This window comes from Ammospiza nelsoni, chromosome Z (assembly GCF_027579445.1).
Source record: "Ammospiza nelsoni isolate bAmmNel1 chromosome Z, bAmmNel1.pri, whole genome shotgun sequence".
Lineage (NCBI taxonomy): Eukaryota > Metazoa > Chordata > Aves > Passeriformes > Passerellidae > Ammospiza > Ammospiza nelsoni.
Genome location: NC_080669.1, coordinates 62,364,456 through 62,386,197, shown reverse-complemented (window position 1 = coordinate 62,386,197; position 21,742 = coordinate 62,364,456). Strand labels below are relative to the sequence as shown.

Here is a 21,742-nt window from a genome sequence, read left to right as displayed (position 1 = left end):
TCCACTAATGGCATCAGTCAATTTTATTACTGCAGAAATTTTCTTCATAATTAATATAGAGAAATCTTGTTTTGCTTGAATATGCCCCATGTTTTGTTTCACCTTTAACTTAATTACCACAGTTTTGTCAGAAAAGCTCTGTTTCAGTCTGGGTCTGAAATTTCACTGATTATGTTTAGCAGTCCAAATTTCATGGCAGCCTGGCCAAAAAATACCCCAAGGCTTGCACTTCCTGGCAAATTGCTTCTTAAAGTTTTGTTAGCCAAGGCTCAGATACCTTAAACAGGGTCACTCCTAATTCCATCAAACAAGACAGTCCCATTTCCTAATTGCATCAAGGGTTACTGCTTCTCTCATGTTTAAATAGGACAAGCATATATACTCACTCTCAGCATAAAGTATATCTAAATAATGTATTTTCTATTCTAGTGGATTTTTAAAAAAATATTTTGTTAAGTCTTTGGGAGCCCATCTAGTTTATCTCCGGCTGATAAACACGTTTCCTCTACTCTTCAAACTGTGCTGGAAGGGGAAAAGATAAAAAATCAACATTGAATTAATATTCCACACTCCTTTTCTTTTCCCCCACCAAACAATGCTATTAGACAGCCCTGGCTTCTTCTACATGTGATTTATTCCCATGATTGAGGAACTTACAGGAGAGACAAATCAAGAGAACACTGGAGATCCTGTGTCCCAAACATGTTTCCTCTGACAACCGATGTCCTCTTTTAGCATGTATTAACACCCAGAGCAGCATCCAAGGCTATCAGCTACTGAGTCAGCGCTGGGGAAGGTCACTTTATTCTCAAAAGTGCCTCTGCATTTCAAGAAAAAAATTTTAGCACCACGGTGATTTGTTTTAAAATAAAATAAGCCGGTGTGCATTATCCCCTTAAAACGAAATAACAGAGGCACTCACACCCCCAGTGAAGTTTCCTAAATCTGACCTTGCCTGCTGTGTGTTAACATTCCTAAAAACTAACTTTTTCCTCTCACCAAAGACAGCATTTCTGCTTGTGAGCAAAAATGTTACTGTCAAAGATGTTTCAAGAGTCCCATAAGAAACATCATCTTCCCCTTTCAGAAGCTGGTTCATTTAGAAACTTCTGGAGGAAATGGTGTTATGTCTATTCTTAATATCTCCCCTCCAGTCCTGACATGGTGACACAATGCCTTGCATGACCATCTTACAGTGCTGAACGAGAAGGCATAAATATTGTATCACAGAGAAAGACTCTCCCAGGTTTTCATTCACTTTCCTTATCCCTCACTAACTGCATTTGCCGCAACACTTTCTCGTCCACATACGGATGACATAGTGAGCTAACAGAGGTGACTTCTTAAAGGAGAATGCAGAAGAAAATAAGAATCACTAGTGTCACTATTATAGTTTGGCATTTTCATTTGGAGTCCTTTTATTTATATGGAGGGGTTAAGAAAGTCACAGGGTAGGTAGGGGTGGGTGCTGAAGCTAGTTATCCCCTTCAAATTTTTGCTGAGTTCAGGCTAAAAGGGAGAAGAAAAGGGAAAAATAACAATTTGACATCTGCAAAAACAATAAAGTCCCTTTCCTGGGATGAGCAGTTAGGTGGATCTTTGATGTTCCAAGACCCTGGTATTTTCTGTGACAGGTCGCCGGAGCACAGTGTGCTATAATATCAAAAGCACTGCCAGGAGGAACAATAGAGTTGCCAAAAGCCGGCTGGGTATCCTCGGTGTCTGTGCCGCGTTCTCACCACGGGATGGCTCGGCTGACTCATGTACGGTATCATCTGTTCAAACAGAAAGCATACATTCCAATGAGATTTTGCATCCTTAATAAACTCTCACTGAGCCGACAACTATAAGTAGATTTCAGTGCCTTTATGAAATAGGGCAATGAACCTTGTGCTGTCATTGACTTTCACAAGCGTGTAATACCTCATTATGTAACCAACTTGGGGCCAAGTCCTGCATTTCTTACTGGCAAAACTCCCACTGAAGACCAGAGGAATAGAAACTAAGTCAGATTTCATCAGATTGAGGAATGAAAGATTTCTCTTCAGTGAAACACTGTCGTTCTAGCTTTGGATGTCTTATTCGATAGCAACATCAGTTGGGAGGCAGCTAAATAAAAACATCTGATTTTCAAGTGTTGCACAGGCCCAGGATTAATTTTGCAGTTAATGCCCTTATTCGGTTACAGATTTTGGCTTCTGAATTTGAAATTACAGCCTTTAAGCCCAAGCACAGACCCCCCCTTCCATGCAAAAAATTTCCACTGAAGTATGTTGCATCTAGGGGTGATCAGGAGATGTGAGATCATTCCTTCTTCCTTGAAATAAAATTTTAAAGGCTAACACATGACAGTCACCAATTTTATAGAATACATACTCAATCTGGAAAATCTCACAACCTTTCATGGTATAGAAAATGGAGATTTACATATATGCTGCTAGAACTAATGAAAAAAGAACCAGCTGAGTAAGGAAAACATGCTTATGCATCAGTGGCAGAAGAAAACAAGGTAGCAAATACTAAATATATGACACATAATAAAGAAAGCCCTGTTTAGTTTTTGTAAACTTAGGATCAGCCTAAAAGCCAGAGCTTATAAAATAGAAAAGGTAGGCAAAGTCAAAATCAAGTTTGGTGTTGTTATAGCAGTGGTATTTTTCTCTGCAAAGCCCTCTATATCCAAAACTACCTAATTTAGCTATTCAAAAAGCAATCAATCAGTGGCTTGTCATAAAAAATCAGCTCTTGTTTTTCATTACTAAATGAAAAGAAAAAGTCAAACCTTTTTAGGAAGTGTGAAGCGGCCTCAAAATGTATCTGTAAGTTTATTTTAGAACACCAAAGTTTCCAGCATAGTATCTCATCTACTAATGAAATGAGCTCCCTATTTTGTAAGAGATGTCAATATGTCTATGATGTTCCTGTCTCAGCTCTCATCTCAAAAAATTGCACTGCCAGGATCACACTGGGTGAGACCTGAGCAGTTCCAGCTAGAGGCACTAAGGGAAGCAGGAATCAGGACACTGGGATCACCATGCTGCTTTGTCATGGAGCCTTTCATGTTACTTGGCTTTAGCCACAGGCAAGCTCCCTCCCTTTCATATCCTTGACACCTAGCACAAAATCAGGAAAGCACTTAGCATAATTTAGGTTAATAGGCTCTTCAGCCCCAGCTCAGTTACACAGCAAGGAGCAGAGTAAACTGAATTAGCAATTTATCACATGTACTTTCTCCAGCATTAATTGATGCCATAATCACATAAGGCTTATCAACAAGTTTCAGTGCTGCTCGAGGCAAAAGTATGAAAAGCAAGCACTGATTAGCCTGTAAACATGTTCATGAAAGAGACATCTCTTCCTGGTGATGCCAAACAATAGCATAAGAGGCAAAGGGCAGAAACTGATGCACAGAAAGTTACACCTGAAGAGGAGGAACTTCACTGTGTGACTATACATTGAACAGATTGTCCAAAGAACATGTCAAGTCTTCCTCATTGGAGGTACTCAAAAGCCATCTGGATATAACCCTTAGTACAATGCTCTAGGTTGGGTTAGATGACCTCCAGTGGCCCCTTCCAACCTCACTCATTCTGTGATTCTGTGGTGACAGTGGGAAAGTCTGGCAAGAATGGCTTAAGTTGAAACTCCGCACCATGTACGGCAAGGAGACCCTCCCAGGCATATTGGGCCCAAACGAGGCCCTAGTCTTTTCCTCCAGAATTATTCCAAAGGAATCTAAAAATATCACTGAATGCTGGCTTCTGAAAATGGTACTTTCAGTAATCATCAACACGAAAAGCTGTTTCATATTTCACTTCTGAGTTACAGCCTTGTGCTATGGTGACACTGCAATGACAATAGAATACTTCACAAAAGCTTGCTTCTCAGCTAAACATATTTAAGAACTTACAGGGAAAAAATAACCCTGATTTGCCAGTTCTACCTCCTTTCATATATTTAAAGTTAGGTCTTCCCAATTTAGAAACATTTACTCACTGCTGACGAACTAAAACTACAGAGGAGAATGATTTGTACTACTTTCTACCTCTAGAATTGCAAATAAGTTTGAATTTTCAACACTGAATGTCAACAATTTTGGCCTAATTACATCAGTGAGTCAGCACTAAAACACAATAGGGCAGAACTAGTGTATAGCAGTAATAAATCCTCATTCACTGACTGACTATCAGATACTGCACAACTGGAACACTGACTACTGCTAAAAAACTCAATGAAAAAGCACTAAGCTAAAAAGATTACTTCTCTTAAATGAAAAATATGGAGATATTCTATGATGCCATTTTTATAAAGCCATTCTTCATAGAAGAATTAATTTCCATATAACATTAAGGGATTCATTTTGAGAAATCATCTGGGTTTCTCTCAGTGCTGTTGCAAGGTTTCTGCACTCATATATTAGAACACGATTCATCTGGAGTTATGAAAATCACTTTACAAATATGATTTTCCTTGGAGGTGCAGAGTCATAACTGCTCAGTCTTTAAGGCTTGGGGAAAAGGATTTGCTTCATTTGAAACACTGAAGACAATTCACGAAGGGAAAAAGATTACTGAGCAAAATCCGGAAGGTCACTACTAAACACTGGGAATACCATCAATACAGAAAAAAAGATTTTGACAGCCATGAATTTTTCAGATCACACAGCCTTACATCACATGCTGCAGGTGTAACTTTCAGATAGGCACAGCTGCAACTTTTGTTTAAGGACTTTTTTATTATTAAGGAGAAAGAGAAAGGAAAGAATAGGAATAGAGATAATTACTTCTACCACTTGTGAAAATGCAATCACTGTGGATTCCCACAAATTTCTGAACAAAACCAGTGATATTACAAGGGTTCAAAAATCATACAAATGGTGCTTTTTAAAAGAAACATGACAGTGAGTAATCTGCTGAACATGACCCTCCTGCCTTCCAATTCTTGTGTCTACTGTGGAAGAAGACCGTGGCAGGCTAGGGGATAGCACAGAAGCAGAAGATGCTTGTCAGAGACACGTAAATTAGTACACGGCACAGAACACATGCACCAGGGCAGTAGCAACCCTAACAGGCCAAAAACAGAGGAATGTGACAGCAGTTGGCACATCTCAGAGTGACTGATTATCTGATGGTGACTGGCCCAATTAATAATACAAATATGCGTTGATATCAGGAGTGGGAATTTTGTGGTACCAAACCTTCTCATTAAAGCTATTATTTCCCCCTGGTAACACAAACAGTATTTCATCTCAGACTGCAGGATGCTCTTTGTTTGATTTTGCTTGCATGGTTTTCCTGCTGCTTTCTAATGACTTTGTGATGATGTTAGCTAGTTATAGCCAGTCAGTAAGAAGTGAGAAACACTGCTGAAACAAAAATTCATCAAGTTTACTAAAATCAGGCATGTATTACTCAGATGATCTCTTTTGCAAGCAGTATCAGGCGCATTATGTAGACCATGTTCACCAAATCACAAAGTGTAAAAAAGTGCACTGAATTTCAAACTCATAGGTAGAGACAGTGATAAAACATCCTAGTGTCTTCTGTAGAAGAATGTTGCTAATAAATGTATAAATATAGCCAATTCAAGTGCACTATGCATGCATTTAAATTTTCTTAGAGAGCATCTTTGATTCGCAAACTCCAAATTTTTGGAAATATCTGAAAAATATTTTAAAGAAAAATAATAAATTCTATTGCTTATCTATAGGTAAATCATTTAGATCAGCCAAATTGTAAAAGCCTTATTATGCTTATGTGTAACTAATGAATTTTAATTAAAGGATTAAATTATAAGAGAATATATAGAAGAGAAAAAGATTAAATTATAAGAGAATATAAAGAAGAGAAAAAATAATGTTGCTTTATATGCAAACAGAATGTTGATTCACATTCAAATAACATAAAACAAAAAAATTCTCAGTAATCTGTTCTTTAGGGTATGTAATAAATTATACGTATATAATATTTCCTGATATGATTTATGTATTTGACTGTTTATTTTGAAGTTTTAATACAACATGTAAGTATGGTGTAGGTGCACATTATATGAACATGTCTACCACTACTGCAAATATTTTTCCTACATACCTACCTAATTTTAACTCCTTTTAAGTTGTCTGGGTTATTCATACCCCTAGAATTATATACACTTCTATCTGTCACAAGCTTTGGCCACACAAATAACACATATGCACTTCCCACATGGAGAACAGTAGCTTGATTGATGTAGAGGTTAATGTAACTTTGCCCTGAGCAGATGAAGAAAATCCTTATTCCTAAGGCAGTATTTTGCAAGAAAAGCCCCCAAAACTTCAGTCAGCTTCAATAAAAACAGGAGAGAAATTTGTATTTATATATTTACCTAAATATCGGTATGTGTGAGTGTGTGTACGTGCACATATGTAAAATGATACTTTGCCTAACAAAGTACATATACAACTATATATAATTTAAAGAACTAGTTTATTTTAAAACAAAAACTCAGTTGCATACCTTTGTCATCCACTGGCATACAAGAAGTGGTCCTGTTTTTCTGAAGGTCTTTTGAAACCACCTAACAAATGAAGTGCGCCCATTGACTTCATTTCTAAAACTTTGGGTCCAATTAGTAAATAGAGTGTGCTGCCAATATGCTGAGTGTTTGGCTTGGATGGGCCAGTGGCTCCAGGATACCGGCAGAAATTTTACACTGGCACACAGCAAATTTCACTAAATCATGTCACTCCAAAAAAACCAAATAAAGCAACACTTTTACTTCCCTGAATTAAACAAGGATACAGGAAGTATACCACTGTATTAGCCCTGCTAGAAATGTGCGAAAGCGGGGTAGTTGTACCATGCAAAGCATGCAGAGAGAAGAGGAAAAAAAGTACTGAAGCACCAGAGGGATACACGCATTTGTTAAAAGAGATTCTCTAAGAATACTAACCTGCTGGTTCTAATGAATTTTCTACTTTGTCGTTAACATCGAAAACACGATCATGAACACCTATAGTTTTCATACAGCTGTCTATAACAAAAATAGAGATAACAGCCAAATATGTTAGTCAAACACCCTTACATTCCCCACTTTCCTTTTTTCCTCTCTTTTTTTCTCTCTATTTACTGTACATAATTAGGCTTATTGATATTTTAAAGTCTGTGGCACTTGTCCAAATGCCAGTATAAGTCTTCCATTTGTACAAAGTTCAAGAAACAACAAGTTAGCAACTGCCAAGTAATTCAAACAAAGCTTTATGAAAATCGTAATGCAAACATTTCTGGATGTAGAGAACAGATGCAAGATTTAACCATAAAAAAAAAAAAAAATTATTGTTTACTAGACCACATAGTAAAGTAGGTGCTAGAAAGCCACCCTCAAAATCTTAGTCTGAAGAACTTACTTGCTGGTCGCACAAACACCTTAAGCTTTAGGCAGGATCTCCTTCCATTATCTGGGATTGCAGAAGCTGTGAAATGAAGAAAAAGGAAGAATAAGTGGAAGAGCAAGAGAGTGAAAATCCAAAATATCTTTTGGGCTGAAATAAAATATTCTTTCTCTTTCCTTCATCTGAAGGACTGGCCACACATCAATCCCTGAACATAAGGACTTCAAGTGCACAAAGTATCTTGATTATCCAAAAGCATATAAAAACTGAAGATTTTATTCAAATTAATTTCTTTATTATTTTACATGGAAGAAGTGAAGCACATGCTACTTTCAATGTTTCATTACCTCCTTTCACCTTTCCACACATTCTTGTTGAACGCTTGTTTAATATGGTTTTTGCTACAATGCATGTGTCCACACTGAAAAAATACTTCAGAATACAGAATACTCAGAGAAAAGCTAACCTTGAAATTTTAGGCCACAGACCTCAACCACCCAAAAGGGATGAAAAAACAAAATTACACCAAAAATTACAGTGGTAAAAATGGAACTATCTATATACTTCCAGCAAAGTAGAAATACACACCATTAAATGTTACAGCAAACTCAGTCTCCACATGCATCGGTCTTTATTGAGAAAATACTCATCTTGCTTCAGTCAAAACACGATCTCTCATGCTATACAGCTAACAAAACAAAATCAGTTTATTCCTACTTTCTGCTTTCCCTCATAATTTCCACACAAAGTATTTAATTTTTAAGAATATTTACTGTACTGGAAGAAAAAAATAGATGGAAATATGTGTAGCCCTAATGCAAAAGGTCACCCACAAAGATTTAGTGGTAGCACCTGCTTATTTCACAGAAAAAAGTGCTGTTGCGATAACTTTCTTTCTATAACCATTCTTGACCCAAAATACAACATAATAGGGAAATATGCCTGCCTCTCACCACCAGGGCACTGTCTGCCAATATTTACACGCCAGTAAATTTCTTCAATATCTGCAATTCTGATATTGTACACTGGTCCACAATTCAACATAGGCAACCAAGTAACTTGACTTGGGCATGAAGATCTTCACTTGTGAAAAATCATTCACATTTATTTTCTTGAAAACATCTCAAGAGCTATTGCTAAAAATATTACCCAAAGCACTGCAAAGGACCTTTCATTGCATTCAAAATCTATGTACTAGGGCAGAATGAATTGCATTTTGCATTAAATGGCCACTGCTGGGAAAGATGATTGACCTGACAAGATGTTAGTTTCCTCTGTTTACCCTTATTTCATTCATGTCCTTGTGTGTGACAAACAACTAAAACAATTTATACACAGACATATAAACTCTTTGTCTTCATGTTAAGCTTACAACAGAATGGCTCCTCAAATATTGAAATAAATTCCCTAAGTCTTTGTGATGTGCTTGCAGGACAGGCATCCAATTTTTCCTAGAACTTACCAAGAACTAGCAAATTCAGTAGAAACACAAAAAAGGAGCAAAGTAAAGAATCTAATACACTTCATGTTGTGATTCTGCATCCAGAAAGTTGCTCCCCTCTTTTAGCAAAACAAAAATCATGCAGAAATTATGGTCTCCTACCACAATGCCAAGCAGCTAAGAGTTAACAGCTGCCTTTGACTATAGCATCTTACAGAGTCAGAAAAATTCCCTCTGTTGAGTTTGCAGTAACTGGTGTGTTACTTGGGGCACAATATTGCACTCTGAGGCTATCTTCAGGAAATTATGTCATTTCAGCAGCCCTCATTGAATATATGCAACTGGCTAATTACTTTATTAAGACTAAATAGGTAATTGTAGATTTCTCAAAAGATAAGAATCCTATAATCATTACCAAATTACTAGGATAGAGGTGAAAATCACATTTCCAATATGAGACAAAACTGAATGCCTACAGTAAATTTATCAGTGACAGATTTTTTATGCCCAGAAATTATTTCAGAGGTGCATTTTGCCACACATTTATTTAAAGGCAAGTTTTTGCTTTGATGCTTACATGCACTTGCTTATTTCCATAAAATAAGCATGTTTTGCTTATTTAAGCTGCCATTTATTAGACTACTCTGTTAGTCGGTGACTAACTAGCATACCTGACTAGCTAGGAGAGCTAGAAGCTAATAATATCCCATCTGGAAATAAAATCTATTCTTTCTAGGAAAACAGAAAATTAATGCTTAGTACACTGAAGGTCATATGTTCACATAATATTTACACACACATAGGAGCAAATAACAGCTGGTGATTTGCCATATTCTTGGGAAGAAAAATATTAAAATCCATTCACTGTTGAGATATTTTTCACTATTTTATACTCTCTTGCAACTGTAGAGTATATCATAAAGAACTGTCCTATTACAACCATAACAGTTGCACTTAAATCATCATTCCAGAAACTGGCACAGTCTTAACAAGAAATTTGAAATAGTGCTTTTCTTCTTTCCAGAGAAACTATGTATTTTCAATGTTCGCTGTAAACTCAGAAAGATTCCTCTTTAATCAGTGTTTTGCACCTTCAGAAGGAATAATAATGTCTATCCAAAAAAATCAAGTATCATTTTTCAGCACTTCCATCTTCCTTAACAACCAAGACCAAGGTGATGAAGGGATACATTGCAACTTCTTTGGCCTTCTGGAGAAATTAAATGCTGTTTGCCAAGATGCATGACTGCAATCAATTATTTTACTTCCTTTCTTTTACTTCCACCCTCCCTCCTCTTCCTTTCTCCCTCGCATCTTAAAGGAAAAAAAATACACCAATGTTTTAAGTTTTTGATTTTAGACCAGACGTATCACCCATTGGAAAGCGTCAGGGAAGGAGAAAGAGAACTGCTCCTTGTCAGCTGGGATCTATTAATGCTGCTTCTCAGGTTGCTGCAGTTGCTACATTCCACTGAAATTAGCTACAGTATAAGAAACATTGTCCTTTCTAGGTGGTAGAATGAGAAATTTCTTTCTCCATCCCGAATGAAATCAGGTTGGACCCTAAGGCTTTGCTACAAGACTTTTCTATCTGCCCATTTTAAAGGTGATATTAGCTATAAAATACAGGCCAGTTCTAAGAGCAAGAAGCCTCTGATGCTAATGGAACCTGTCTGAAGTAACACTTTCCATTTAAAAAGCCAGAATTCCCACGGAAAAAAAAAAAAAAGGCAATTGATTCCTCGCTGCAAAACAAAAAAGAAACCTTTGAAAAAACTCCCCTATAAGGAGCAAAATACATTATATCCACTTATTTTTTCATTAATGATATTAGACTAGAAAAGATCTCACTGCTTTAGTTTGTGTCAAGAAGAAACACAATTGAAAACAGAGGAGGAGCTCTGAAATGTTATTTCCTACATGTTATTACAATTTCTATCATACTTCCCACTTCCCCTGCCCTACCTCATCTTTGCCAGCAACTTCATGAAAATCTCCTGGGTCCCACTCTTAAAAAATATTTTAGACCTCATGATTACACAAAGACTTGGGTGAGAAGAAAGTGAACACTAAAATCCCTCTGAAATCACAAGATACATTAAAACATCTCAAAGATCATAAAAATAACTGGTTTGATATCTTCATTATTTTTTTTAAATAGGAAAATTCCACAATTGAGAAGAAATTTAAATCATGAGTTCGCTATTCTTCAGATAAGAATTCCATCTGCATTGGTTGAACTAGGGAAAAAAAAAGCACAATGAACTATTGCACACAGGACTAGGTCCAAGCTGGATCTGAAAACAACCTATAATGACAAATTAAATGGGAAAACGTCTTGTCTCTGAACTGCTTCTGGTTACCATTTTTATACCCTGTAAGGAAAGGAAAGAGAGTGATAAAAATTATTCTCTCCTCATCTACAGCCAAGCCATAAATATTTCTGTATTCGCTAGCTAAATTTAAATTAAAAAAAATATATATATACAACTCCCTTATCTCCCTCCTAAGTAGTTCTCGGCTAGAAAGCACATGGTGCATTATTAATATATTAGACATAAATAACAGGTTAGGTCCTTCCTCAGCCTGGTAACAATTATCAGAGCTATTCAATGACTCCAGAAAGCTGCAGACAGAGAACAAAAAAGTAGCATATATAGAAAACAGTTATGCAGTTCAATTACTATGATAAATCCCCAAAACTCATTAAAGGAGTCATCAAGATACGAACAAATCAGCCTACAAAATAAGCTAATTAAAAAGTAAATGTAAAAAAGAAATAAATTAAAATTTCAAAAGTAATGTAGTTATCAGGATCTGCTATTGATGTGACAAAAGCAGCAATTATTTCCTTTCCTGAGAGGCAACAGTTTCATTGGTAAATACCTGAGGCTAAGTTTCTAACCTAAAATCAAGTTATCAGAATGTCCCATTTAAAGTGTCTCAACCATCCTATTTATTGATATTCACATGTAATCAGTCGTTACCTCTGCTTGCCTCCTCACTCATTCTTGACTTTCTAATTACAGGATTGCACTTTTCCCTAAAATGCAAGTCCAGATACAGAGAAAAAAAAGGGATGACACATGCAGTTCAAATCCTTCTTTAGCACTACAAAGACATTTAACATTCATGGCACAAGCCACCGTGGGCCTTATTAGAAAGCGAAACTGGTTCAGTTGGAAACAGCACTCCGTTTATCTGAGGCACCCCAACAGCACCTTTGTTTAGAACATGGGGACACTGGTAAAGAACATCCTTTCCCTATGCAGAAACACCATACCTCTGCAGATACTCTGCAGATGGCAATTCTCCTACTATTTTGTATTTCAATTTCTATCACCAGTTCACTTGGAGTATTCTCTGAAGGGATTATAAAGCACTGTTTGTGAAACACAGGAGACAAGGCAATGTTCTCATTGCATTTTTGAAAAATGTGATCTATGTTTTCTTCTGTCTGCTAGGAAATGCAGCAAACAGTGTCTCCTTGTAGGCAAGAAATGAGAAATCATGCCTGAGAAATCTCACCTCAGTTCATTGCAGATGTACTACTACTAGCACCCTCTGTTACACAAATTCTGTCTCTGATAAGTGCTTCCCAACAACAACCACTGAACAGAAGTACTGTTTCAGACTGCCAAGTATTGTATCAGAAGCCAATAGAGCATCAATTCTGAACTTTCCAACACAATAAATCGAGATGCCACATGCATACAGCTTGAGTAAATATTTAGCATTTACTGCTCAGGCAAAAAGGGTTGTATATATAAATTCTGTAAGCACCTGGAGAAATACAACATGGAGAGAACCTTCAGCAACCTAGTACACAGGATGCTGGATGTTGGAGATCAGAAACCTATGTGTAGGCAGTCCTTGCACTCTCTTAGATCTGTAGTTTACAGACAATCTCTTCAGGAGAAAATACTTACAGCTGTGATTTGCCGCCAGCCCTTTCAGGCACAGCAGCACTCCCATTAGTCAAATCCAATACCCCCGTAACCTTATACAACCTGCAAATCATAACTCCACCAACCTGAAGTACTCTAACACCCAATATCCTTGTTCAGCTACAGAGCTTTAGAAAGTTTTAAGAGTCATCTGCTTTTTTCTTTGTACAGAAATGAGAGCATTAAAAATGCAGTTTTCCATTATGTTTGCCACAGGCAATATTTCTCAATTTGTGCAAGTCAGAAGAAAAAAAAATAGCCTATTAGTTGTTAGAAGAGCTCAGCCTTTCCCCTGTAGGTTTTCATATGATTTACCATACAACATAAATGTATGCAAATTAGCCAGGTAAATGCAGAATTAGTTATTAATATTCTTCTCACAGTTTAGATTGAAAAAAAGTTACGAATTTGCATAAATGGTACAACAGAAAAAGTCAGCTAGAATTAAATCAACCAATAAAGCACTCCTCCGTGTGCATACATGAAGACCCATATCTAAGAACAATGCAGGATTTTTCAAAATTATTTATCAAAAAATAAGTTAATTGAAAAGATTTATAGATAATTTTCTCTTGTACCTATTGAAACAAAAAGAATTTAAAATATATAAATATTGGTCCTACAGAAACCACTTCTTTCACCAATACTTGAATTTAAATTAGAAGTCTTTGCATGCCTGCTCTTCCATTCCAACCCATCAGCAAAAGATTTGTTCTGGTAGCACACGCATGACTCCATTCTGAGAAAATTAAAATATTGAATGATTATGACTAAGTCATTCTTCAGACCTAATAATTAAGCACAATTCCTCAATAAATCATGACTTAACTTTCTGGTAGCTTTGTTCTAGCCAATTCTATCATCTCTGTATTTAGTAATAACCAAGATGAGAACACGAAAAAATTACTGAGCAACTTAAAGGTTCAGAAATCTCAAGCCAGCAGAGAGACAATCTAAACTGAAAACCCACTTGACCCAGGGCTGCTAACAAGACTCATAAGCTTCTAAAGAAGAAAAAAAAATGACCAGAAATGGAAACAAAATAAATAAATACGTGAACAAACAAACACAAAAGGTGACAGCTAATACTGCTCGTGGCTTAATACAAGCAAAAGCAGCGTGGATACTAGCATGTCCAATTGCATATTTTAAACTCCACACTATTAATAGGGCACATAATACAAGTGCATATTTTGCACTACACTTGCATGCTCAACTACATCTGTATTTAATTTTTGCACTGATCTCTGTATCACAGGTACATGCCTACACACAAACACAGACTTATACACTGCATTTCATTCAAAATATAAATGACAAAGTGCACAGCATGGAGGAAAAGATTTTTTAAAAGGCATGTCCACGACAAAGAGATTGGGAAACCCTACCTTTATTTCCTAATGTCTTATACATAATTTGGACTTGCATTACACTGTGTAAACGCACTGCATTATTATGGCCTATCTCACAAGTGACTATATTTCTCAGACCTACTAAAAATAACCTAGTAAATGGAAATGAGTTGCCAGACAAATGCTATTTTAGCAAGAGTTCTTGGAAGAAAGCAATACAGAGTAACTGTTTCTGCACTTAATGCTGAATTAATTGTCCCATTGCAACTGCTTGGCCAGGAAGAATATAATTTTTCTTGCATTTCTAATCCATTGCAGCTTATATATCTGGTTGAAGACTGTAGAGACTGAAAACATGTTTCGCATCAAAGTAATACAAAAAAATCCAGCCATGTGTGTTGGGAGATGTAAACCATGGACCTCCAATTTTATTAAGCCATTTTTTAGTATTTCCCCTTAGCATGGTCTAGCCCTATGTCTCTTTCAGGAAGGTCCTGTTTTTCCTCTAAGGGGGAATTTAATGACAAGCTTTGTCTGTTGCTGGCCTGGCTGGTGTACTGGAGTCAGGCTTTTTTAGTGCAGAACATCAAAGCAACCCAAAGTTCTTCAGTGCTGGACACCACCAGAGGTGAACAGCAGCTGAGGCATATGAGGCAACACTCTGAATCCAGTGCAGAAGCTTTCTGCAGTCATACTTTTATCATCTGTGCTTCCAAGTCACTGAGTCCAGTTGAGTTCAGCAACGCCTCAGCACAGGGCAGCCTGTACCCTTTACACCTCGAAGAGTCTGGCAAAACAGATATTACAGATGCTGGAAGATCCAACTGTGCCTGCACTGTTCCTCTCACCTGAGCCTTGAACCAGTAAGGAAAAAAAGCTCAAAGTTCTTGGCAAAGACTTTTGTTTCTTTTTATAAAAGCAAGAACATTTATGTTTAGAGTGAAGCTGTCAAGTAACTGCAACTAACTTGAGCTTCTCAGACAATCAGTTTGCTACTGTGGTGCTTCTTCTCATTAAAGAACAAAGAAAGCTCTGCTGGAAATAAAACAAAAGCATATCTTACTTTGAAAGGACTTTTAGTTCCATATAAGTTCCTGTGAAATATAAGGATGTAGGAACGAAATATGGACCATATAGTTACTTCCACATGAAATATCTGCAGGCATTTCTCACATACAAGGTTCCTCTTTCACAAATTCAAACTGTGTTGCATACCTTAAAATAAGTGCTAACATTTCTGCATTAGGCCAATATAAATGACTGATGTCATATTTTCTATTGCAACAAACCAACACATTAACTAGAATGAAATAAAACCCTCAGATCTTATTACTGATTTCAGCGGCATTCACAAAACCAAACACAGTTATTGTACTACATTAAGACTGTATTAGAGCAAATTGCTAATAAAACAAGTTAATACTATCAAATAAAGCACTTAGAGAAAAATATATCCTCCTACTTTCCATAAGCTCTTTTGTACTTTGATTTTCCCTTGGTATCACTAGAAATAAAATAGTTTTCTTCAAGCAGGCTATCCAGTTTGCTAATTTTCATCTCTAAGAACCAGACATAAGAAAATCCTTTGAAGAGACATTATAGTCTTGTTACTAAAGTAAATATCTTTGTGATCTTTAAAGCAACATATTCACCCACATGGAATTTGTGGGTATTGTATCATGTTACTAAACTCATATACTTTATTGCACTTCATATTATCCATTACTAGCTTTGCCATGGCTGACACTATAATTAAAGAAGAGGGAAGGGTTCTATTCTAGTCCATCTTTATGGGTTTGCCACTATCTTCAAAATATTTAGAAAAAGTTCTATCTTTCCATGCTATACTTGTAAATTCTGTCTGTTTACAAAAACAAATAAGTAATTTTACATGCATTTTTTTAGGGTTGTGAAAATGTACATAGACATGAAATGTTAGTTTTGCTATTCACCTATGCAAGGCAACTAAGTGTGTTTATGTCCTGGGGAGGAGAGAGAAGCTGTAAAGATACAAAAAAAGTCTTCAAGAAGTTTCAGGAGAAATTTAGGGAAAAAAGCAAAAAAATAGGAGTTTTAGGGGGTTCAAAAAATGTGAGAATAATGCCATTTTGAATTTTGAGTGCACATGGAGGTACAAGAGTTTGCAAACATGCTGCTTACAGATAATAACTTTACTCAAAAATTTCAGAAGGTTTATCTCTTGGAAAAGTCCTAATAGCAGCTTGGCATGGCCCATACACAGATAAACCCAGAGGTTTGCAGGATGGAAACCAGGTATGTATGAGGAAAGCTAAAGTTTGGAAAACACATCATGGTCCATTGTAATTGAAGCACTTATTATGACAGGTTCAGGATTCTCAGGGCAGAGACCTTTTACTTCCTTGCAGCTCCTACAGTCCTAGGCCACAACTGAGGACAGACACAACATATGCCAGCACTGTAGTAATAACAGTACACCTTTATCATGGGAATTCCCAGTTTGTTCAGGTCCTGCAGAAGGCATACTGAATCATTCCATCATACAAGCCAGAAATTTATACCCAGTCCTTAGAACAGATATAACCCTTCAATTTGTGACCTCTACCATGAAAAATTCAGGAACACATTAGGCTGAAGTTTTCTCCTTAGTCAAAATTTGTCCAGTGTATGAGGTAATAGCACTTTTATTTAAACTTCTATTTTCTTTCACTTAGCTTGCCTGTGTTCAATGCCACAGGTCTTACTCATGTTTTGAAATTCATATTTTAAAAAGCCAACCTATCTGAGAATAACCATAGGCTCATCAAGGAGAACTTGTCAGGAATTTGACATGTCCCATCTATGCCAGAAAAGGACTATAGTCTGTTGTAACTGTGACTGTGGGAAAGTCTAAGACACCCATGGGAGAGCTAACCTTTCATTATCTTCAGCCACAAATTATTTCCTTCTGAGTCTTCTTTTTATTTTTTAAGAATAATGTATACCACAGGATGTTTAGCCCTATTCCCAGGGATCATTCCCAGATGAACTCAAAATTAGACATATATGTGTACACTTTTCCATAACTGGGACTTAAAAGCCCTGGTGGTTTGGAAATTATTTTAAAAGCAATGAATACTGTATCAGACTTGAAACACATGGGTACCTCTTGAGCTTTTCTCCTCCTGAATGCTCTAATAACTGTTCTCAGAAGTGAAGAGAGAACTCTACCTCACTACTATAAAAAGCCCTGTTTCACACTAATAACCTGACTAAGCAGATTGGGAAATTATTATCTCTATTTTCTATCTGCTACTTCCTGATCCAAGCAAACACCACTGCACAGAAAACTTATTTCTCTACTCTTTGCATGTTAATGAATTAAAGAATCAGTATACCTATGCTGTGAGCAGTTTCTAATGGTGTTTTTCACATGTAAGAACATACATATGGAAAACAATAGAGGACAACACAAAATAAATTACTGGGAAACCTTGCTGACACTTACTAACTTCAAAAGAGATGGACAAAAATCAAGCCTCATGTTATTAGAGTAGCCCTGCCAGCCCTCATCCCACTTTCTGCAATCATGAATATCCCCTTTAATTTTTGTCTCAGCTCCAAACAAATCTACAACAACAAACATTTGCACTGGATATAGTTCTGGTAGCTTGGAAGAGTTTCATGACAGTGTGCAAGAGATGCTTCTTTCCTCTCATGTTTAAAAGAGAGTTCCATGCTTTGAGTTTCTTCAAAGAAATCTGGACACACTTCATTTACCTTAGTTAGGAAAAGAGTCACTGAAATTAATGGATTTTCTCCCTGAGTTGCTGCAGCAAAACTTTCAGAATTCAGAAACTGACAACCAACCAAACAAAAAGAATTCCACATTTGAGATCACATCTCTCACTTTGGGGTGTGGGGAAGCATCATAGCTGCAAATATGTGTGTACCATCTGATCTGGAGTCTTCAGCAGCAAGGGTAGCAGATGCTTTCATACATATCTATGAATTATACAATATGGTATTGTTGGCTTGAAGGCCAAACACACCCCTGAGTATGCCTACACAGATGCTGCAGTACCAGCTAAGGCAGGCCAGGCATGCCTGCTGCTCGCCCATCCCACTCTGACAGCTGCCTCAGGCACCAGGCGTCCTGGATCACAGAGAGGTGCGGAGTCCAGCACAACATCCAGCCAGGAAAATCATAAACCTGGGGGGCTCAAGGCTTCTTCCAGAGACTGCACACCCAGAACCAATGACACAGAAGGACTGTTCTTGTTCTGTGTTCCTAGTTAATTTTTAAGATCTGTGTAAACTTCCAGTTCACCTCTTAGGGGTCACTGAATAACTTGTTTCTTAGCCAAGTAAAAGTGCTTGTGTATGCTCCTGCATTTTTCTCTTCTGCCCTTGTGAAATATCCTGCAGAGACAAGAATATTTTTTTCTTGGATCAAAATGGATTTTTTTTTTTCCTGAAAGCCTATGAGGTGTGTAATCAAAGCTGGCACTGGAGCATCCTAATTATGAAACCCAGCAAGGCACTTTCACACACATTTTGTGGACTTCAGATTTCTTGTTCACAGAATATTCTTGCTGAGAAAGAAGAGGCCATGAAAAAAATTCAGTAAACAGAACTCAGCAAATAATTTTTCACTTCTGCCTTTAATACTATGGTCAAATTAAGAAAAACTAATCCTGTATTTGTAACACCTTTTTTTGACAAAACATCCTGAACTCCTCAGGTGTAGAAATGACTGATGAGGTGGGGGTGGGGGACAATGAATGTCAAAAGGAGGAGAGCTCATATTTGTTTTGTTCAGAAAAAACATGCATCTTCATAAAATCATAGAATGCTTTAGGTTGGAAAGGCCCTTTAAAGATAATCTGGCTCCTCTCTCAGCACCACCCCTCCATGGGCAGGGATATCTCTTACTTGACCAGGCTGCTCAAAACCCCATCCAACCTCCAGCAATGGAGCATCCACTACTTGTTTCTCCAGTAAAATCTCTCTGGGTAAATAGTTTTCTCCTAACATCTAATCTAAACTTACTCTCTTTAGTTTACAACAGTTTCCTCTTGTGCTAGCACTATATGCACTCATAGAAAGTCCCTTTCACCTTTGCTACAGGCTCTCACTAGGTACTGGAAAGCTGCTGTAAAGGCTCCCTTGACCCTTCTCCAGGCTGAACAACTCCAGCTCTCTCTCAAGCTGAGGAGCTCCAGCCTCCTTGATCATTTTTGTGGCCTCCTCTGGAATTACTCCAACACATTCTTCTCATGCTGCAGGTCCCAGAGCTGGATAGAGTATTCTACATGGGATCTTACCAGCATGGAGAAGAGGAGAATCACTTTCCTAAACCTACAGGCCCTGCTTCTTGTGCTGAACTCAGGAAACAATTGGTTTTTTGGGCTGCAAGCATACATTGCTGGGCCATGTTGAACTTCTCATTAACCAGCACAACCAAGCCCTTCTACTCAGGGATGCTTTCAAATCCATGCCTGTATTTGTGCTTGGAATTTTTCTGACACAGATGCAGGACCTTGCACTTGGCCTTGCTGAAACCCATGAAGTTGGCACAAGCCCACTTTAGGCCTGTCAAAGTCCCTCTGGACAGCATCCTTTCCCTCAAGACCATCAGCTGCAGGTGTCATCTGCAAACTTGCTGAGAGTGCTCTGATCCCACTCTCTGTGTCACTGACAAAGATGTTAAACAGCCCCAGTTCCAACACTGAGCCCCAAGGAATGCTGCTTGGCCCTGGTCTCCACCTGGTCATCAGAGCTCTTGAAACTGAGCTAAAGGAAAAACAGCAGGTCTGAAGTGCTACGGGTGCTAGCTGCTTTCTGCTGAGCTGAAGTGACCATTTTCAAATCCTTTCAATCTGCGGTGAAAAGATCATTACCATGCTAGTCCCAGGAAGTCAGTCCTCCTGCAAGTAAGCTCCTTTGTTATGAATATGGAACAGATGGAACCAAATCTATCTGCTCCATAGGAACAAAAACAGTTACAACCTAGCTCTCTCTATTAAAGACTCTACTTAGTTCCTTTATAGCACTGGCTTTCTGTGCACTGCTGTGAGGTTTTGACTTTATAGAAAAAGGCGCTTCATAAAAGCAATAGTTCTTAGTTTGAAACCAAAAGCAGCCTAAGAACAGTAGAAGACGAATGCTGTGTTTAACCGGCATGGCTCCTTGGAGATATGCAAATATTCAATTACTATTTTTTTAAAGCTATGAAAAGGATTTTTTCTGAGGAGGAAAGCCAGCCATATGTTGCAGAGATTGTGCATCAATGACATAGAAGCGAAGTACATAGACAGCAATAGACTACTTACTCTAATAAAGGTTGAATCTATCTAAGTTATTGCAAGAAATAATAACATGGGTTCTTTTTGTAGATATGCAACTGTGGATCAAGATGACACTTCCACAAATAAACGTGTATCATTCTTTGAAAAACTGACCTTTTTTGGCAGGAGACAAAACCCCCCTGAAATTAGGTCCCTATGAATACAAGAAAAGATTTAATACATCGACTTATCTGTAAATATTGCTTAGTGTAGGACCTATTTCCTAAGGCTTTAACAGAAACTGTATCAATATCAAAATTAACTTTGCAAATTGAAAACATGCACAAATATGCACAGATTTACTCACTGACCCTGCTCATTAAGCAAGCACACATAGAGAATCTGACACTTCTCTTACCATCAGAACAATAACAAAAGCTAGCCACACATGCGACATGTTCACATTCTCATAAAATCCCTTACAACAAAAGTCAGAGGCCTCCTTTACTCACAGGTTAATATGTTAATGCATTTACCATTTGGCTGCTTTTTCAGAATAATTGAAATAAAGATTTCTGTTGCAGAATGCTTTGATTCTGACTAAATCAAATCTTCAGGCAAATCTCCCCCCCACCAGCAAAGGCACAGCTTGCCTGAAGTCATAACCTTTGTTGGCAGGAGGGAACTTGCCTTGAAACAGATCATGAAGCAGATGTTTTATGCCAAATCAGAGTCTAGGGATACACAGGCTACTGCAAATAAAACTCTTCTCCTGTCTGATCAGTCATTTCAATTCCCTGCAGTGTGAAATATGAAGTTGCCAACAAGCCACCAGTGCACTACACAGCACAGCAGGGAAAGCAAGTGCCAAAGATGCACCAAGGGCTGGAAAACTCCTTCATTAGCTCTATTTTTCAGCCCAAGTGTGAACAGTGACACGTGGGCCATCCAAAGAAAGCTTCTTGTAAAGACAAGTTTCAATCAGGTCCAATTATAGAAATTGTGTGCACTTGCTTGGGGGAGAAGGAGTTTCATATGGCTGTGCCACAGCTCATGGTCATTAGTGGCTCACAAAAAATGTGGGGTTTTTAAATTACTTTTCTTAAAAAATTTTGCACCTAAGAAATGTGAGCTGACAAAATATCCATCTTCAGCCTCACAAAAAAAAAAAAAAATCCCATCAGCTTGCTGTCAATTCAGGGTTCTGCTGAACAATTCACAACAGAAGACCTAGAGAAAATCTTGTTGTTAAAGCAGTGGGGTACCTCCACACCAGGAGAGGGTACAAGCCGTGCTATCACCACCTCTGTGGAGGTTTTGCACCTCTTGAGCAAAAGACTGAGAGCAGGGCAGTATTCCAGCTCCCTCTGTTACTGGTCCCTCCA

The 21,742-nt window shown here is 37.6% G+C and overlaps 1 protein-coding gene across 1 annotated transcript in view; it reads right to left on the bottom strand.

Annotated features, from left to right (window-relative positions):
* Positions 1-1,387: 1,387 nt before the first annotated feature.
* EFNA5 (ephrin A5) overlaps positions 1,388-21,742 on the bottom strand; it is a 202,299-nt gene continuing 181,944 nt past the window's right edge. Inside the window, exons 3-5 of the mRNA XM_059492821.1 lie at positions 7,385-7,450; positions 6,931-7,011; positions 1,388-1,775 (exon numbers count right to left, since the gene is read on the bottom strand). Coding sequence (XP_059348804.1) covers positions 1,654-1,775; positions 6,931-7,011; positions 7,385-7,450 — 269 coding nt within the window. The 3' untranslated portion in view covers positions 1,388-1,653. The remainder of the gene's footprint in view (positions 1,776-6,930; positions 7,012-7,384; positions 7,451-21,742) is intronic.